At 39.2% G+C, this 15,420-nt stretch overlaps 1 protein-coding gene across 1 annotated transcript in view; it reads right to left on the bottom strand.

Moving 5' to 3' along the window:
* The window catches only part of LOC131682967 (uncharacterized), a 646,631-nt gene that overhangs the window by 433,627 nt on the left and 197,584 nt on the right, over window positions 1-15,420 (bottom strand). Inside the window, exons 3-8 of the mRNA XM_058964798.1 lie at window positions 5,463-5,536; window positions 5,300-5,403; window positions 3,813-5,246; window positions 3,543-3,745; window positions 3,097-3,478; window positions 2,877-3,037 (exon numbers count right to left, since the gene is read on the bottom strand). Of these exons, the coding sequence (XP_058820781.1) occupies window positions 2,877-3,037; window positions 3,097-3,478; window positions 3,543-3,745; window positions 3,813-5,246; window positions 5,300-5,403; window positions 5,463-5,528 (2,350 nt within the window). The 5' untranslated portion in view covers window positions 5,529-5,536. The remainder of the gene's footprint in view (window positions 1-2,876; window positions 3,038-3,096; window positions 3,479-3,542; window positions 3,746-3,812; window positions 5,247-5,299; window positions 5,404-5,462; window positions 5,537-15,420) is intronic.

Here is a 15,420-nt window from a genome sequence, read left to right as displayed (position 1 = left end):
TAGAAAATAGACTGGCAGCCAGCTCTTATGTTTTGGGTAATTTTGCTATCTTATTCTGCTGAATAAATCATCTTCCTAAAGCCTCTACGTTATACTACGGTCACTTTAAAAACGCCCTGCTATTTAATCTTGTAGCTCTCGGCAAGTCAGTAGGTTTGTTCCAGTACACGGAAATCACTCCGGAATAAACAGGAGCAAAAATATTTGCTCCTTTTTACTCCGGTTTGCTACCAGAAGAAGAAAAAAGAGAAGAAGAGAGTACAGGAACGATTTTCTCCGGAGTACTTCCAGTTTCTCCTGGTACTGGAACAGACCTAGTCCTGGCACTCTTCTCGACTATTCCTGGCACTATACCGCTGGCGTCGCACTTATGACGGTGATCAAGCTTGGCGAGAGTGGCAGTGGTTTCGTCGGAATTGTTCACTCGACAAGCAGTAAGTGCAAGGACTCTGCTACTTATGCCTGAGCCCCTCATTGAAACCTTCGTCCTGCCGGAGTGTTAGCTTCGTCCGATACCGGAGCGTATTGCTGAACCGAAGCAGTCTGCTACTGGCGCTGCTTCCTTCGAATCGGAATCGCTGAATATTCCCGTTAGCCGAATGTGTCCAACGTGGCCGAAGGCAAACCGATTGCAGCAACACCACCAGCCGTAGCTGACCTTTTAGCCTTTAATCCAAAAGAAGTTTTGGTCGAATTCATTATAATTCTATGTAAAATTTAATACTGTTTTATTTAGTTTGATTGCGCATATTGTTTACATGAGACACTCCCCTTAATTCGTTGAGTAAGTATTTCACTGCCTTTATAATCCTTTCGGAATCAGTTACAATAATCCATTATAATCATTTTATGATAAGTGTATTGCTAGTTAGGACTTTTACATCAGCCGGGCCCTTTTATAATTTGTTATAAAATCATTATCTAAATTCTTCATAATCCATTGTTACGTTATGTTTATGCACATGGCCAGATAGATAGTTTTTAACTGGGACGTGACGTGTGGATACGAAAAAACCTAATGTCAAATGCAGCCAAAGGGAACCGTCAAATGCAGTCAGGGGGAACTGTCAAATGCAGCCAGTACATTTAAAATATGTGAGGAAGAAAGAGTGGCTATGCAAAACAAGAGATCAAATGAACAGAAAAAAACATATCCAGGTTTTGTCCCAGGATTTTAATAGAGAACATGAAAATTCGATTTGTATGCATTTGGCAGTGGGCCTTTTTCAAATGTTTGGCTAGAAATTCCTTACTTCTACAATGAGTCATGTACATGAAAAGTAAAAATGTTAAATTTAACGGAACAATGTATGATGCCGACATCAAATAAAAAATTACAGCTGAGCGACCTTGTTTGGAAAGTGTTAACATTTGGCAGCGAACCAAACCAAGTTTTTCATACTATGATCGAATCAACAAAAATTCCAAGACCATGTAAACAATCTCTCTGAACTGTCAAAAAAGTGAGGTTAAACATTATCATGCAATGTTCTCCACCGAGAGGTTCACTTTAGTTTGTTTACATAACCAATGAACTTTGTACCGCGACTCACCACTTCATTTGCCGCGTTGCCAGGAACTCAAGCAAAAATATACAAAACAGTGTTGCCTAAACACACATTTTGAGTCCCACCATTCTTGCAAAGGTGAAAAAAATACTCAACATTCTTGCATTTTTCAAATTTAAAAAAATCATTAAAAAATCACGATAGCTCCAAATAGTCTCATTTAAACGGCAATATTCTTAAAAATGTGTAGTCTTTTGAATAAAAATAAGAAAAAAGGGGGTTAGGTCGGACGAGAAAGGTCTATTGCGTTTTCTTCTCATTGGCATTATGCGCAATGCTAGGAAATTTAGAAATTTCATCAGCTTCACATTCGGATAAAACATCGAATGAGTTGCTGGAGTCAATTGAATTTTCGGGTGGAGAAGATACCCTTTTCCGTTTAGCTTTAATTTTTGACACACGGCCTTTCTGGAAGGACCCAGGCATGTTGGAAGAATTAAATATTTCTTTAGGCTGAATTGTTCTTGAAAAATGTTTTAGTCTTGAAAAAGACTGGTTGAGTAGAAAAAGTAGGTAGTCTTGAAAAAGACTAATTGTCGAAAAAATATAGATAGTCTTGAAAAAGACTGACCGAGCGAAAATATAGGTCGCCTTGAGAAAGACTGTTCGAACGAAGGTTCAAGCCGGTATCAAAATAATCACAGTTGATTTCGCTTGTTAACCAACATGCGCTACTCTAATGATAGACTGTAAATATGTATCATAAACAAGAAAATACATTGCTTCCAGACGAAGCGCCATTCGTATATCAACTAGCAAACGTGTCAGTCTACTTTCGCTCTTGCTCCGGAAGTTAAAGACCCTTTATAGTGATATTAATTAGTGAATAATGTGAATATATATATTTATTTAAGATAAGCATTGAACTACAATGTAAAACAGATATTAAAATTGATCAATTTAATTTAGAGATATTTGACTTTGAATTTTACGCCGGGTCAAAAATAAATGCGGCAATGGAAAATTTTGGGGTTATAGCGTTTGAGGGTTAATATTCTACAGAACTGAATATTAATTCTTTTTTTGAGACCTTCATGTTGCAAAACTGTTTAACAAACTGTTTAACTGCTTCCGATCAGAGAAAACAGGTTTTAGATGATACAGATCGATATTAGTTTTTGAGGTGTTGACTAGTTTTGCATCGCTCTGGATCGTTTTTAAAGTTAAACGGTTGGAAAAAAATCATTTCATTTAGAAAGTGTCACTCTATTGTATATCATAAAAGCGGGATTATATTATCCATTTTTGACCCTATTGAAGCATTCGCACTATTAGGTAAGAATTCACCAAAAATTTCAAAAGCTGTACCTTCGCACTTTGGTAGTGTTCCAAAGTTTTTGTTGGCGTTACATTTTACGATGCTGGATCCAATTTGTCTATAACCTTTGTAGCACTGTATACGGGCTTCGTCTCCGAAATAATACTGCCGGGTGCGATCAACAAAATAACCATTCTCGATCTCAGGAAATCTGTTGAAAAAATTAAAAAAAATGCAATTTAATGTATGTGAAGACTTTTATCAGGTTACCTGTGGCATCTCTCGCGAATGCACATAGGAAGAGAACTGCTCCAGGTTCCATTAGACATGCAGATTAAAACAGGTTGACCGGTGCGCTGATAACCTGGTTCGCATTCATAATGAACAATTGTGCCATAGCTTCTTCCACCTCCGTTTAAAATAGTAACGTTGGCGTGTAATACTTCTGATAACATTGGACATTGTGAGGCAAGACATGACGGTTGACGCTCCCAGTTTCCATCTGCTAAACATGAGATCTTCTCGATGACGTTGCTTGATACAAATGTAAAACCGGCATAGCATTGATACATTGCAACACCGCGATATGTGACATTTGTAGAACCAATTGTAAAACCATTATCAATTTGAGGAACTGGTCCACAGTACACCTCTGCAAAAAAAATCTCATCATGAAATATTCACACACAATCAGATATTGCGATAACTTATCATACCTTGACACTTCGGGATATAGTCGACACTCCAAGTTCCACCGTTTTGACATGTAGTTACTATTTTATGTTTACCAGTGGCAAATTCCTGACCAACTGGACACGTGAAAGAGATATCTGTTCCAAACGCAGTGTCCCGACTGGACGCCAAAGCTCCGATACCTGGATTCAGCTCTGGACAATCTGCAGAAAACTCAACCAACCATCTACGAAGGAAAATTTTTAAAGATAGTACACTGATATTGAAATTTTTCTCAAATCAAATTTGAATACCCTTTATCGCTGTGTAATGCGTCAGTGATAAATTTTATAAGAATGTTTCCTGATGAGGCCGTTAGTGTTATTTTTGGAACAGAGCTTCCTTTAAACCCGTCTCCTGGATGAAGACGCAATCCAGATGTAGACGATCCATCAAATATTTGAACCTCGTCGCTTTTATGCACATTGAAATGTTTGAAACGCAGCGAAAGTGGACCACCTATCGGATTTTTTATCTTGAAATAGCATTCCTGGTTGTTTGGATAATTGCTTAGGTTATAAGACGGAGAACTAACAGTACCATTCAAACTAATTATAGTTGCGGCACAACCTTGCATGTACCTCATACTAAAACCTTTCTTAGAGTTACCTAATGCTGTTTTGAAAAATACGTACAAATTATTACTAGTAGAAATAATAGCCTTGCTTCGATCGTTGATGGTAGCACCCGTTAGACGCGCTATTGGTTTGCTATGAGCGTTGTCCCCATCGCGAATAAGAATAATATCCTTATCGTCATTTAAATTCAGATCGTGAATTTCCAATGAAATTACTCTTCCCTGTTGTGCTTTAATTAGATAGAGACATTCAAGTCCACCTGGATAACTCTTTGGATACCCTGGACTGTTCAGTATTTGACCCTGGGTAGACGCCTGCAAGGTTCCACCGCATGTTTGGAGCTCTGTTTTCCAGGTTGCCCTAAATCCTCTTCGTTCTACACTTCCATCCGTGGTAAACTTGATGATCATGAAGTTCGATGCAGTGATGAACGGTTTGCTGCTCAAATCGTTTTTACCGGACAGTGTCACCAAAGATACAGCCTTATCTTCAGTTCGACCACCGACCAATATTTGAACGATATCAAAATTTTTCTCTGTGTCAAACTCTTGGAATTGTAAAACAATATTAGTACCTTGTGGTCCTTCTAGCGTCCACTTACATCTACTCAATGCTGGATACTTCTGTGGGAAACTAGGTGATTCAATGATATCACCACCTGATTGCATGTGAAACTGACATGCATTTGGACAATCCAGTTCATCACTACCATCACCACAGTCATCGTTTCCATCACATTTGAACGCATGGTTAATACATTCACCATTGGAGCATCTGATCGAATTTCGAGGACAAGCAGGCCGTCCACACATGAACGGCAGAAGATTTTCGCATGACTCCAGTTGCCATGACTGCGTGCTGTTTGCATTAGTTGCAGCGACACATTCACCCGCAATGGGATTAGGTTGTCTTAGCGCCCAAAAACCTGCGTATTGAGAGACTAAGCCACCAGATGTTGATTCTAGAGTGTTGGTCCGAAGATCATCTAAAGATGCTAGCCCCAACCAGTACATGTTGGCAGTTCGCCCTCTAGATTCACCGAAAAGAGCAATTTCCCTCGTGGCCTCGTTTTCCTCGACAGAATTAATAGTTGCAAGCTCCGCACCATATCTACAAAATTAAAAGGCTTAAGATTATAAGCTTTTGTGATGTTAATATTTTACCGTTTGCACAGCTCTGTTGATTTCTCCCAAGAATGCTTTACGCTAAAGTATTTGAAGCAGTTTAATGCTTTCAACTCCCATCCTGCCGGGCATGAAAAAGGATCCTGAAAAAATGGAGCTTAAAGTTCAAAATGTTACAAAATACTAAAAACACTCATCATACTTCACACAATACAGTAATAAGTATTGAAGCTAACCATACTATTCTAAGCACAACATGTATATCCATTTTTGAGTCTGAAATCCACAGATAAAACAAAACAATTAGTTTGTGTTACATTTCAAATAAGGTACTGTTTCTATTATTTAACTTAAACGATTGTATAATAAGTACGAAAAACTTCTTGAGTTTTTGAGTAATCAACATAGAATCAAGTACATATAAAATATTACTTGTAAATCAGACCAATATTGTCGAAAATACATAATTATTTGCTATTTTTTTTGTAAATACACATACGTGTTTTTTCAAAAGTGTGTTTTCGTGTACACCGATTTTTCAGCACCGACGAAACCAATCAGTACCCTGGTTTATCTTGACTGCACTTGACTCTTGACATTTGTAAGCAGTCGTTCTTGTGTGGAAAAATTCGCGAGAGTTTGGATTTATAAAGATATGTAGCAAATATTTTATTACATTAAAAATAATTTTTTACTGTAGCATATTTTCCAGTGGAAGTAATAAGCATTAGATTACAAAAACAAAATATTGATAATTGGCAGAATTACGGCTTTTGCCTGAAAGCTTCTTTATGATGAGGTTTGCGATGTCCTTGATATCCAGCATATAAACTAAACACCTAGAACTCAAATGATAATATTAGTATAAGGATCTTTCCAGTACTCTCATGATTAGTTAAATAAATATTGCGAATCGTTTATTAAAGTTTCATAGGCTTCATATTTTGGTCAGGTCAGATAACCGGTTCCGTATTTATACGGATTTTCGGTGGGGTGTAAAGATCATAAAACCCATTTCGATTATTTTTAAACGTCTAGCTTTAAGTTTCACTTTATTATATCATGTACATTAAAAATCTTATATGTAAATCCTTCGATTTACCTCTGGGCCATATCCCAGTTTGGCCATTAGAACCAGTTCGGAACATCAAATTGACTAATTTCATGATTTATCAATAATAGGGCATTGCAAAAAAATATTTTGAATTCTCTAGGGCTCCCCTCTCATATTGTGACAAATGTCAAAGTAAGCTCAAATGCCAAATTTCACATCCTTTGGACAATTCTAGACTCCCGCCCACTTCGCTTGAAATTTTTGAATTTGATGCTGCTATGGGAAAATATAGAGGAAAAATATATTAAATGCTATAACTTTTGAAGTAGCAATCAGAAAATTACAATTCATACCTCTTTTTAAAGGAAATAATCTTAGTACTTGAATGGTGATTTCGTTGTTTCTAGAAAAATACTGGAATGTTGGGTACTGGATCATTTTGTCCCAAATTCCCTTATTTAAAAAAAAAATCTGCTCCGTGGTGCAAATCAAACATATTTTGCTGTTTTTCTAATGTAAAAAAAACTTGGAAATTGAACCGAGCCTTTTTGACCTTTGTCAGAATACGAGAAGCTGGGGTTACGGGGCCTTTTGTCATTCATATTAAATTTTATCATTTTCTCGTGCATTTATCTCTATTATTCTTCAATCAATTCTTATAAAATGTAACTTGTTGAACGTGGAAAATTCTTAACAATACACAAAAATAGATTCTTTGGCGGTAAAATTCAGAAGCATCAATTTTTTGACATTAACTCTACAAATCACTTTATTTCCATTAAACGTGATGTGATTTGAAGCCACCATCAGCTCAAGGTTTTTCCAGTGAATGCGGGTAGACTTACAGTAGCCTCAAAATAGTTTATCGTGAAACCTTCACATTATTGCTGTTACTAAAGGGAAATCAAAAAGGGTTGGACGGTCCCGTAAGCAGTGACACTTACACACACCCCGCAGGGGAAAAATGAGGAAAGGAGCTCCTTCCAACAATAATATTCCAGTCAAAAGGTAAACAATTGCGCTATACATGCTTTGCCCACCTGATGGTTTGTTTTGAGAAGGGTGCGTCAAACTCATATAAGACCTTCTGAAGAAAACAAGTTTCCTTCAGGTGACTTGCGCTGGCTATCCACGTTCCCTCGTCCAGTCCTCAATTCGTATGATACCCTGTTGCTCTCATCCCTTCCCAATATTCAATGGTTATATAGTGTGTTTACAGCATTACATGTTATCAGGATATTGTATGTAATAAAATTATGTTTCATAATGAATATTATATAACAAAGCAATTAATATAACATATACCATGAATTTAATTATGGTAATGAGCAATATAAAACCATATAGTGCATATAATGAGTAATGAAATCAAAGGGATAATATTGTGATGATAGAGACAATCCATGTGTTGCTGGAAATAAATGATAACAGTACAGTAAAGACCCGTTTTTATCAGCCTCCTGGTGTATTTACGGCTGATGAAGTGCAGACAATGAAAACCTTGGCTCGTTACCAGAGGTGGGTAAGAAAACCAACCGGTACGTACATTCACTGGTATGGTGCTCAAAGTCTCAACACGTGTAAACGAGTGATCCACATAGTGTACGGTTTTGATTTCGTTCACACGGTAAACGAAATCACAACCACGACCGAGTGTCGGTTTTGAAAACCAAACCGAGTCACTCAGCACCGTTTACATGTGTGCACGAGTTTCAACTCGTGTTAATGTATTCTAAACAGCGGTATCGGGTCGGTTTTAGGAAACCGAACCTGGTTTTTGCCTTTCTCAATAGAAAGGTATTGCAATTGCTCTGAAAACCGACTTTTTAACGGAGGCCCGGAGGGCCGAGTGACATATACCATTCGATTCAGTTCGTCGAGTTCGGCAAATGTCTGTGTGTGTATGTATGTGTGTGTGTATGTATGTGTGTGTGTATGTGCGTCTGTGTGTGTGTACGCGAACACAATCTCACTCACTTTTCTCTGAGATGGATGAACCGATTTTTACAAACTTAGTCCCAAATGAAAGGTGCAACGTTCCCATAGGCTGCTATTGAATTTCTAATGGATCCGACTTCCGGTTCCGGAATTACAGGGTGATGAGTACGATCAACGCAGAAACGTCGATTTTAAGAAAATGAATGTATAATGGTGAAAATTTTTCCAAAATGTGACCACAACTGCTTCGATTTGTAGTACTAGGTCATTAACAGCCATTCAAAGTCTCTTTGGTCACATTGGCCACCATCATCGGTTCCGGAAGCCCCGGCGGAAGTATCCAAATTCAGAGTAACAGTCACATCGGTTTCTCGGAGATGGCTAGACCGATTCGACTAAACTTGACCTCAAATGAAAGGTATTGCGTCCCCGTAAATGGCTATTAAATTTTATCCCCAACCGACTTCCGGTTCCGGAGTTACGGGTTGTGGCGTGCGATCACATAGCAAATTGTGATTCTAACCGATACCCCGATGGAAGCAAAAAAGGTAAAAATTTCGCTAAAATGTCTCTCAAATAACTTAACTTTGCAGTTCTAGGTCACCGACGGCCAAACAAACTTTCGTTGACTACATTGACCACCATAGACGGTTCCGGAAGTGCCCGGGAAAAGCGGCCATCTTTCATAACTAGCAAACTCATATCAGTTTCTCGGAAATGGTTGGGCCGATTTTCACAAACTTAGTCCCAAATGATAGCTATATTATCCCCACAGATGTCTGTAACATTTCGCACGGACCGCTTGTATGGTTCCGGAAATATAGACTGAACGGTCCGGTCACACATGAAATTCCCATATAAGCCGGAACTCAAAAATTTTTTCAAAGGGGGGACCCCATGAAATTTCAGAAATCGAATTCGTATTTTTGATGCCAAACATCTTTAAAATGCATGAAACGTCGAGATTTTATGTTATCACGAAATTTTTTTTTTGGAAATCGACTTTTTGGGACTTTGCCGATTTTGCACCTTTTTGCCTTTCTCAATAGAAAGGTATTGCAATTGCTCTGAAAACCGACTTTTTAACGGAGGTCCAGAGGGCCGAGTGACATATACCATTCGATTCAGTTCGTCGAGTTCGGCAAATGTCTGTGTGTGTGTATGTATGTGTGTATGTATGTATGTGTGTGTATGTGTGTGTGTATGTGACCAAAAATGTCACTCATTTTTCTCAGAGATGGATGAACCGATTTTGACAAACTTAGTCTCAAATGAAAGGTGCAACGTTCCCATAGGCTGCTATTGAATTTCTAATGGATCCGACTTCCGGTTCCGGAATTACAGGGTGATAAGTACGAACACGCAGAAAATGTCGATTTTAATAAATTCTGCAATGAATGTATAATGGTAAAAATTTTTCCAAAATATGACCACAACTGCTTCGATTTGTAGTATTAGGTCACTAACATCCATTCAAAGTCTATTTGGCCACATTGGCCACCATCCTCGGTTCCGAAAGCCCCGGCGGAAGTATCTAAATTCAGAATAACAGTCACATCGGTTTCTCGGAGATAGCTAGACCGATTCGACTAAACTTGGCCTCAAATGAAAGGTATTGCGTCCCCGTAAATGGCTATTTAATTTCATCCCGATCCGACTTCCGGTTCCGGAGTTACAGGTTGTGGCGTGCGATCACATAGCAAATTGTGATTCAAACCGATACTCCGATGAAACCAAAAAAGGTAAAAATTTCGCTAAAATGTCTCTCAAATAACTTAAATTTGCTGTTCTAGGTCACCGACGGCCAACCAAACTTTCGTTGACTACATTGACCACCATAGACGGTTCCGGAGGTGCCCGGGAAAAGCGGCCATCTTTCAAAATTTACGAACTCACATCAGTTTCCCGGAAATGGTTGGGCCGATTTTCACAAACTTAGTCCCAAATGATAGCTATAATATCCCCATAGATGTCTATAAAATTTCGTACTGATCGCTTATATGGGTCCGGAAATATAGACTAAATCGTCCGGTCACATATGAAATTCCCATATAAGCCGGAACTCAAATTTTTTTTCAAAGGGGGGACCTCATGAAATTTCAGAAATCGAATTCGTATTTTTGATGCCAAACATCTTTAAAATGCATGAAACGTCGAGATTTTATGTTATCTCGAAAAAAAATTTTTTTTATAAAAATCGACTTTTCGCACCTTTTTGCCTTTCTCAATAGAAAGGTATTGCAATTGCTCTGAAAACCGACTTTTTAACGGAGGCCCGGAGGGCCGAGTGACATATACCATTCGATTCAGTTCGTCGAGTTCGGCAAATGTCTGTGTGTGTGTATGTATGTGTGTGTATGTATGTGTGTGTATGTGCGTCTGTGTGTGAGTACGCGAACACAATCTCACTCACTTTTCTCAGAGATGGCTGAACCGATTTTTAAAAACTTAGTCCCAAATGAAAGGTGCAACGTTCCCATAGGCTGCTATTGAATTTCTAATGGATCCTACTTCCGGTTCCGGAATTACAGGGTGATGAGTACGAACACGCAGAAAATGTCGATTTTAAGAAATTCTGCAATGAATGTATAAAGGTGAAAATTTTTCCAAAATATGACCACAACTGCTTCGATTTGTAGTATTAGGTCACTAACATCCATTCAAAGTCTATTTGGCCACATTGGCCACCATCATCGGTTCCGGAAGCCCCGGCGGAAGTATCTAAATTCAGAATAACAGTCACATCGGTTTCTCGGAGATGGCTAGACCGATTCGACTAAACTTGGTCTCAAATGAAAGATATTGCGTCCCCGTAAATGGCTCTTTAATTTCATCCCGATCCGACCTCCGGTTCCGGAGTTACAGGCTGTGGCGTGCGATCACATAGCAAATTGTGATTCAAATCGATACTCCGATGAAAGCAAAAAAGGTAAAAATTTCGCTAAAATGTCTCTCAAACAACTTAAATTTGCTGTTCTAGGTCACCAACAGCCAAACAAACTTTCGTTGACTACATTGACCACCATAGACGGTTCTGGAAGTGCCCGGGAAAAACGGCCATCTTTCAAAATTTACGAACTCACATCAGTTTCCCGGAAATGGTTTGTCCGATTTTCACAAACTTAGTCCCAAATGATAGCTATAATATCCCCACAGATGTGTATAAAATTTCATACGGATCGCTTATATGGGTTCGGAAATATAGACTAAATCGTCACGTCACATATGAAATTCCCATATAAGCCGGAACTCAATTTTTTTTTTCAAAGGGGGAATTCTGAAATTTCAGAAATCGAATTCGTATTTTTGATGACAAACGTCTTTAAAATGCATGAAACGTCGAGATTTTATGTTATTTCGGAAATCTTTTTTTTTAAATCGACTTTTTGGGACTTTGCCGATTTCGCACCTTTTTGCCTTTCTCAATAGAAAGGTATTGCAATTGCTCTGAAAACCGACTTTTTAACGGAGGCCCGGAGGGCCGAGTGACATATACCATTCGATTCAGTTCGTCGAGTTCGGCAAATGTCTGTGTGTGTGTATGTATGTGTGTGTGTATGTATGTGTGTGTGTATGTGCGTCTGTGTGTGTGTACGCGAACACAATCTCACTCACTTTTCTCAGAGATGGATGAACCGATTTTTACAAACTTAGTCCCAAATGAAAGGTGCAACGTTCCCATAGGCTGCTATTGAATTTCTAATGGATCCGACTTCCGGTTCCGGAATTACAGGGTGATGAGTACGATCACGCAGAAAACGTCGATTTTAAGAAATTCTGCAATGAATGTATAATGGTGAAAATTTTTCCAAAATGTGACCACAACTGCTTCGATTTGTAGTACTAGGTCATTAACAGCCATTCAAAGTCTCTTTGGTCACATTGGCCACCATCATCGGTTCCGGAAGCCCCGGCGGAAGTATCCAAATTCAGAGTAACAGTCACATCGGTTTCTCGGAGATGGCTAGACCGATTCGACTAAACTTGACCTCAAATGAAAGGTATTGCGTCCCCGTAAATGGCTATTAAATTTTATCCCCAACCGACTTCCGGTTCCGGAGTTACGGGTTGTGGCGTGCGATCACATAGCAAATTGTGATTCTAACCGATACCCCGATGGAAGCAAAAAAGGTAAAAATTTCGCTAAAATGTCTCTCAAATAACTTAACTTTGCAGTTCTAGGTCACCGACGGCCAAACAAACTTTCGTTGACTACATTGACCACCATAGACGGTTCCGGAAGTGCCCGGGAAAAGCGGCCATCTTTCATAACTAGCAAACTCATATCAGTTTCTCGGAAATGGTTGGGCCGATTTTCACAAACTTAGTCCCAAATGATAGCTATATTATCCCCACAGATGTCTGTAAAATTTCGCACGGATCGCTTGTATGGTTCCGGAAAAATAGACTGAACGGTCCGGTCACACATGAAATTCCCATATAAGCCGGAACTCAAAATTTTTTTCAAAGGGGGGACCCCATGAAATTTCAAAAATCGAATTTGTATTTTTGATGCCAAACATCTTTAAAATGCATGAAACGTCGAGATTTTATGTTATCTCGAAAAATTTTTTTTTATAAAAATCGACTTTTTGGGACTTTTCGCACCTTTTTGCCTTTCTCAATAGAAAGGTATTGCAATTGCTCTGAAAACCAACTTTTTAACGGAGGCCCGGAGGGCCGAGTGACATATACCATTCGATTCAGTTCGTCGAGTTCGGCAAATGTCTGTGTGTGTGTATGTATGTGTGTGTGTATGTATGTGTGTGTGTATGTGCGTCTGTGTGTGTGTACGCGAACACAATCTCACTCACTTTTCTCAGAGATGGATGAACCGATTTTTACAAACTTAGTCCCAAATGAAAGGTGCAACGTTCCCATAGGCTGCTATTGAATTTCTAATGGATCCGACTTCCGGTTCCGGAATTACAGGGTGATGAGTACGATCACGCAGAAAATGTCGATTTTAAGAAATTCTGCAATGAATGTATAATGGTGAAAATTTTTCCAAAATGTGACCACAACTGCTTCGATTTGTAGTACTAGGTCATTAACAGCCATTCAAAGTCTCTTTGGTCACATTGGCCACCATCATCGGTTCCAGAAGCCCCGGCGGAAGTATCTAAATTCAGAATAACAGTCACATCGGTTTCTCGGAGATGGCTAGACCGATTCGGTTAAACTTAGTCTCAAATGAAAGGTATTACGTCCCTGTAAATGGCTATTAAATTTCATCCCGATCCGATTTCCGGTTCCGGAGTTACGGGCTGTGGCGTGCGATCACATAGCAAATTGTGATTCAAACCTATACTCCGATGGAAGCAAAAAAGGTAAAAATTTCGCTAAAATGTCTCTCAAACAACTTGAATTTGCTGTTCTAGGTCACCGACGGCCAACCAAACTTTCGTTGACTACATTGACCACCATAGACGGTTCCGGAAGTGCCCGGGAAAAGCGGCCATCTTTCAAAATTTACGAACTCACATCAGTTTCTCGGAAATGGTTGGGCCGATTTTCACAAGCTTAGTCCCAAATGATTGCTATAATATCCCCACAGATGTATATAAAATTTCGTACGGATCGCTTATATGGGTCCGGAAATATAGACTAAATCGTCCGGTCACATATGAAATTCCCATATAAGTCGGAACTCTAATTTTTTTTTCAAAGGAGGGACCCCATGAAATTTCAGAAATCGAATTCGTATTTTTGATGCCAAACATCTTTAAAATGCATGAAACGTCGAGATTTTATGTTATCTCGAAAATTTTTTTTTATCAAAATCGACTTGGGACTTTGCCGATTTCGCACCTTTTTGCCTTTCTCATATAAAGAAAGGCTATGCAATCACTGTAAAAATCGACTTTTTAACCGAGGCCCGGAGGGCCGAGTATCATGCACCATTCGATTCAGTTCGTCGAGATCGGCAAATGTCTGTGTGTGTGTATGTATGTGTGTGTGTATGTGTGTGTGTATGTGTGTGTGTCATTTAAACTCACACAATTTTCTCAGAGATGGCTGAACCGATTTTCGCAAACTTAGTTTCATCTGAAAGGTATAACGCTCCCATAAGCTGCTATTGAATTTTTAGTTGATCCGACTTCCGGTTCCGGAGTTACGGGTTGAAGAGTGCGGTCACACAGCAAATTCCCATATAAACTGGTACCACCATAATGTTCAAATGATGTAAAACATATTAAAATTGATGTAACATTACTCTAGTTTGCGGGTCTGGATCACTAATGATCAATCAAAGCAGCTTTGATCACATTGGCCACCTATGACGGTTCATGACGCCCTCGGGGAACCCGCCAAGTTCCTAAGCTAATATCACACCCATTCCACAACGAATTCTCTACCGATTTTTACGAACTTAATTTCAAATGAAAGATACAGTAATGCCATTGACTGCTGCTGAATTTCATTCGGTTCTGACTCTTGCTTCCGGAGTTACATGGGTGTTAGTAAGGATACACTGGAATTTCTCATATAAATCGGTACAATCGTAATACCTCAGAGGCTAAAAACTATTGAAATGGTCACCAAATTACTTCTAATCGTAGATCTAGATCACTGATTGCCAATCAAACATTCTTTGAATATATTGTTCACTATCAACGATTCCGGAAGTCCGGAATTCCGGGCATATTCCACAATTAAAGTCACATCGGTTCATCGGTGATGACTGAACCGATTTTCTCAAACCAAGTCTCAAATGGAAGGCAAAATATGCAGTTGAGTATTGCGTAGCCGCCCCTTCCCCCCCCCCCCTCCCCACCTTGCCCTTACACCTCCCTCCTTCATCACTCCCCTCTTCTTGGATCACCCTCACGCCCAGATTTCCTTCATCCACCCCGTATACCGAAATAAGATGAAGGATTTCTGACGCATCCTCCACACCCACTCTACTACACCCCCATTCCTTACACGTTCAAACGCATTCCACCAACCTTTGCAAATTATAATCACATGAAGATAACATTGAACTCATGCTTATTAAGCTAATTAAATATTATTCTTTTGCCTTTCTTATATAGAAAGGTTATGCAATTGCTCCAAAAACCGACTTTCTAACCGAGGCCCGGAGGGCCGAGTCTCATATAACATTCGACTCAGTTCGCCGAGATCACAAAATATCTGTGTGTATGTATGTGTGTATGTATGTATG

Source organism: Topomyia yanbarensis, chromosome 2, assembly GCF_030247195.1.
Source record: "Topomyia yanbarensis strain Yona2022 chromosome 2, ASM3024719v1, whole genome shotgun sequence".
Classification (NCBI taxonomy): Eukaryota; Metazoa; Arthropoda; class Insecta; order Diptera; family Culicidae; genus Topomyia; species Topomyia yanbarensis.
Note: the sequence above shows the minus strand (reverse complement) of the source record. Positions and strands in the feature narration are given on the sequence as shown.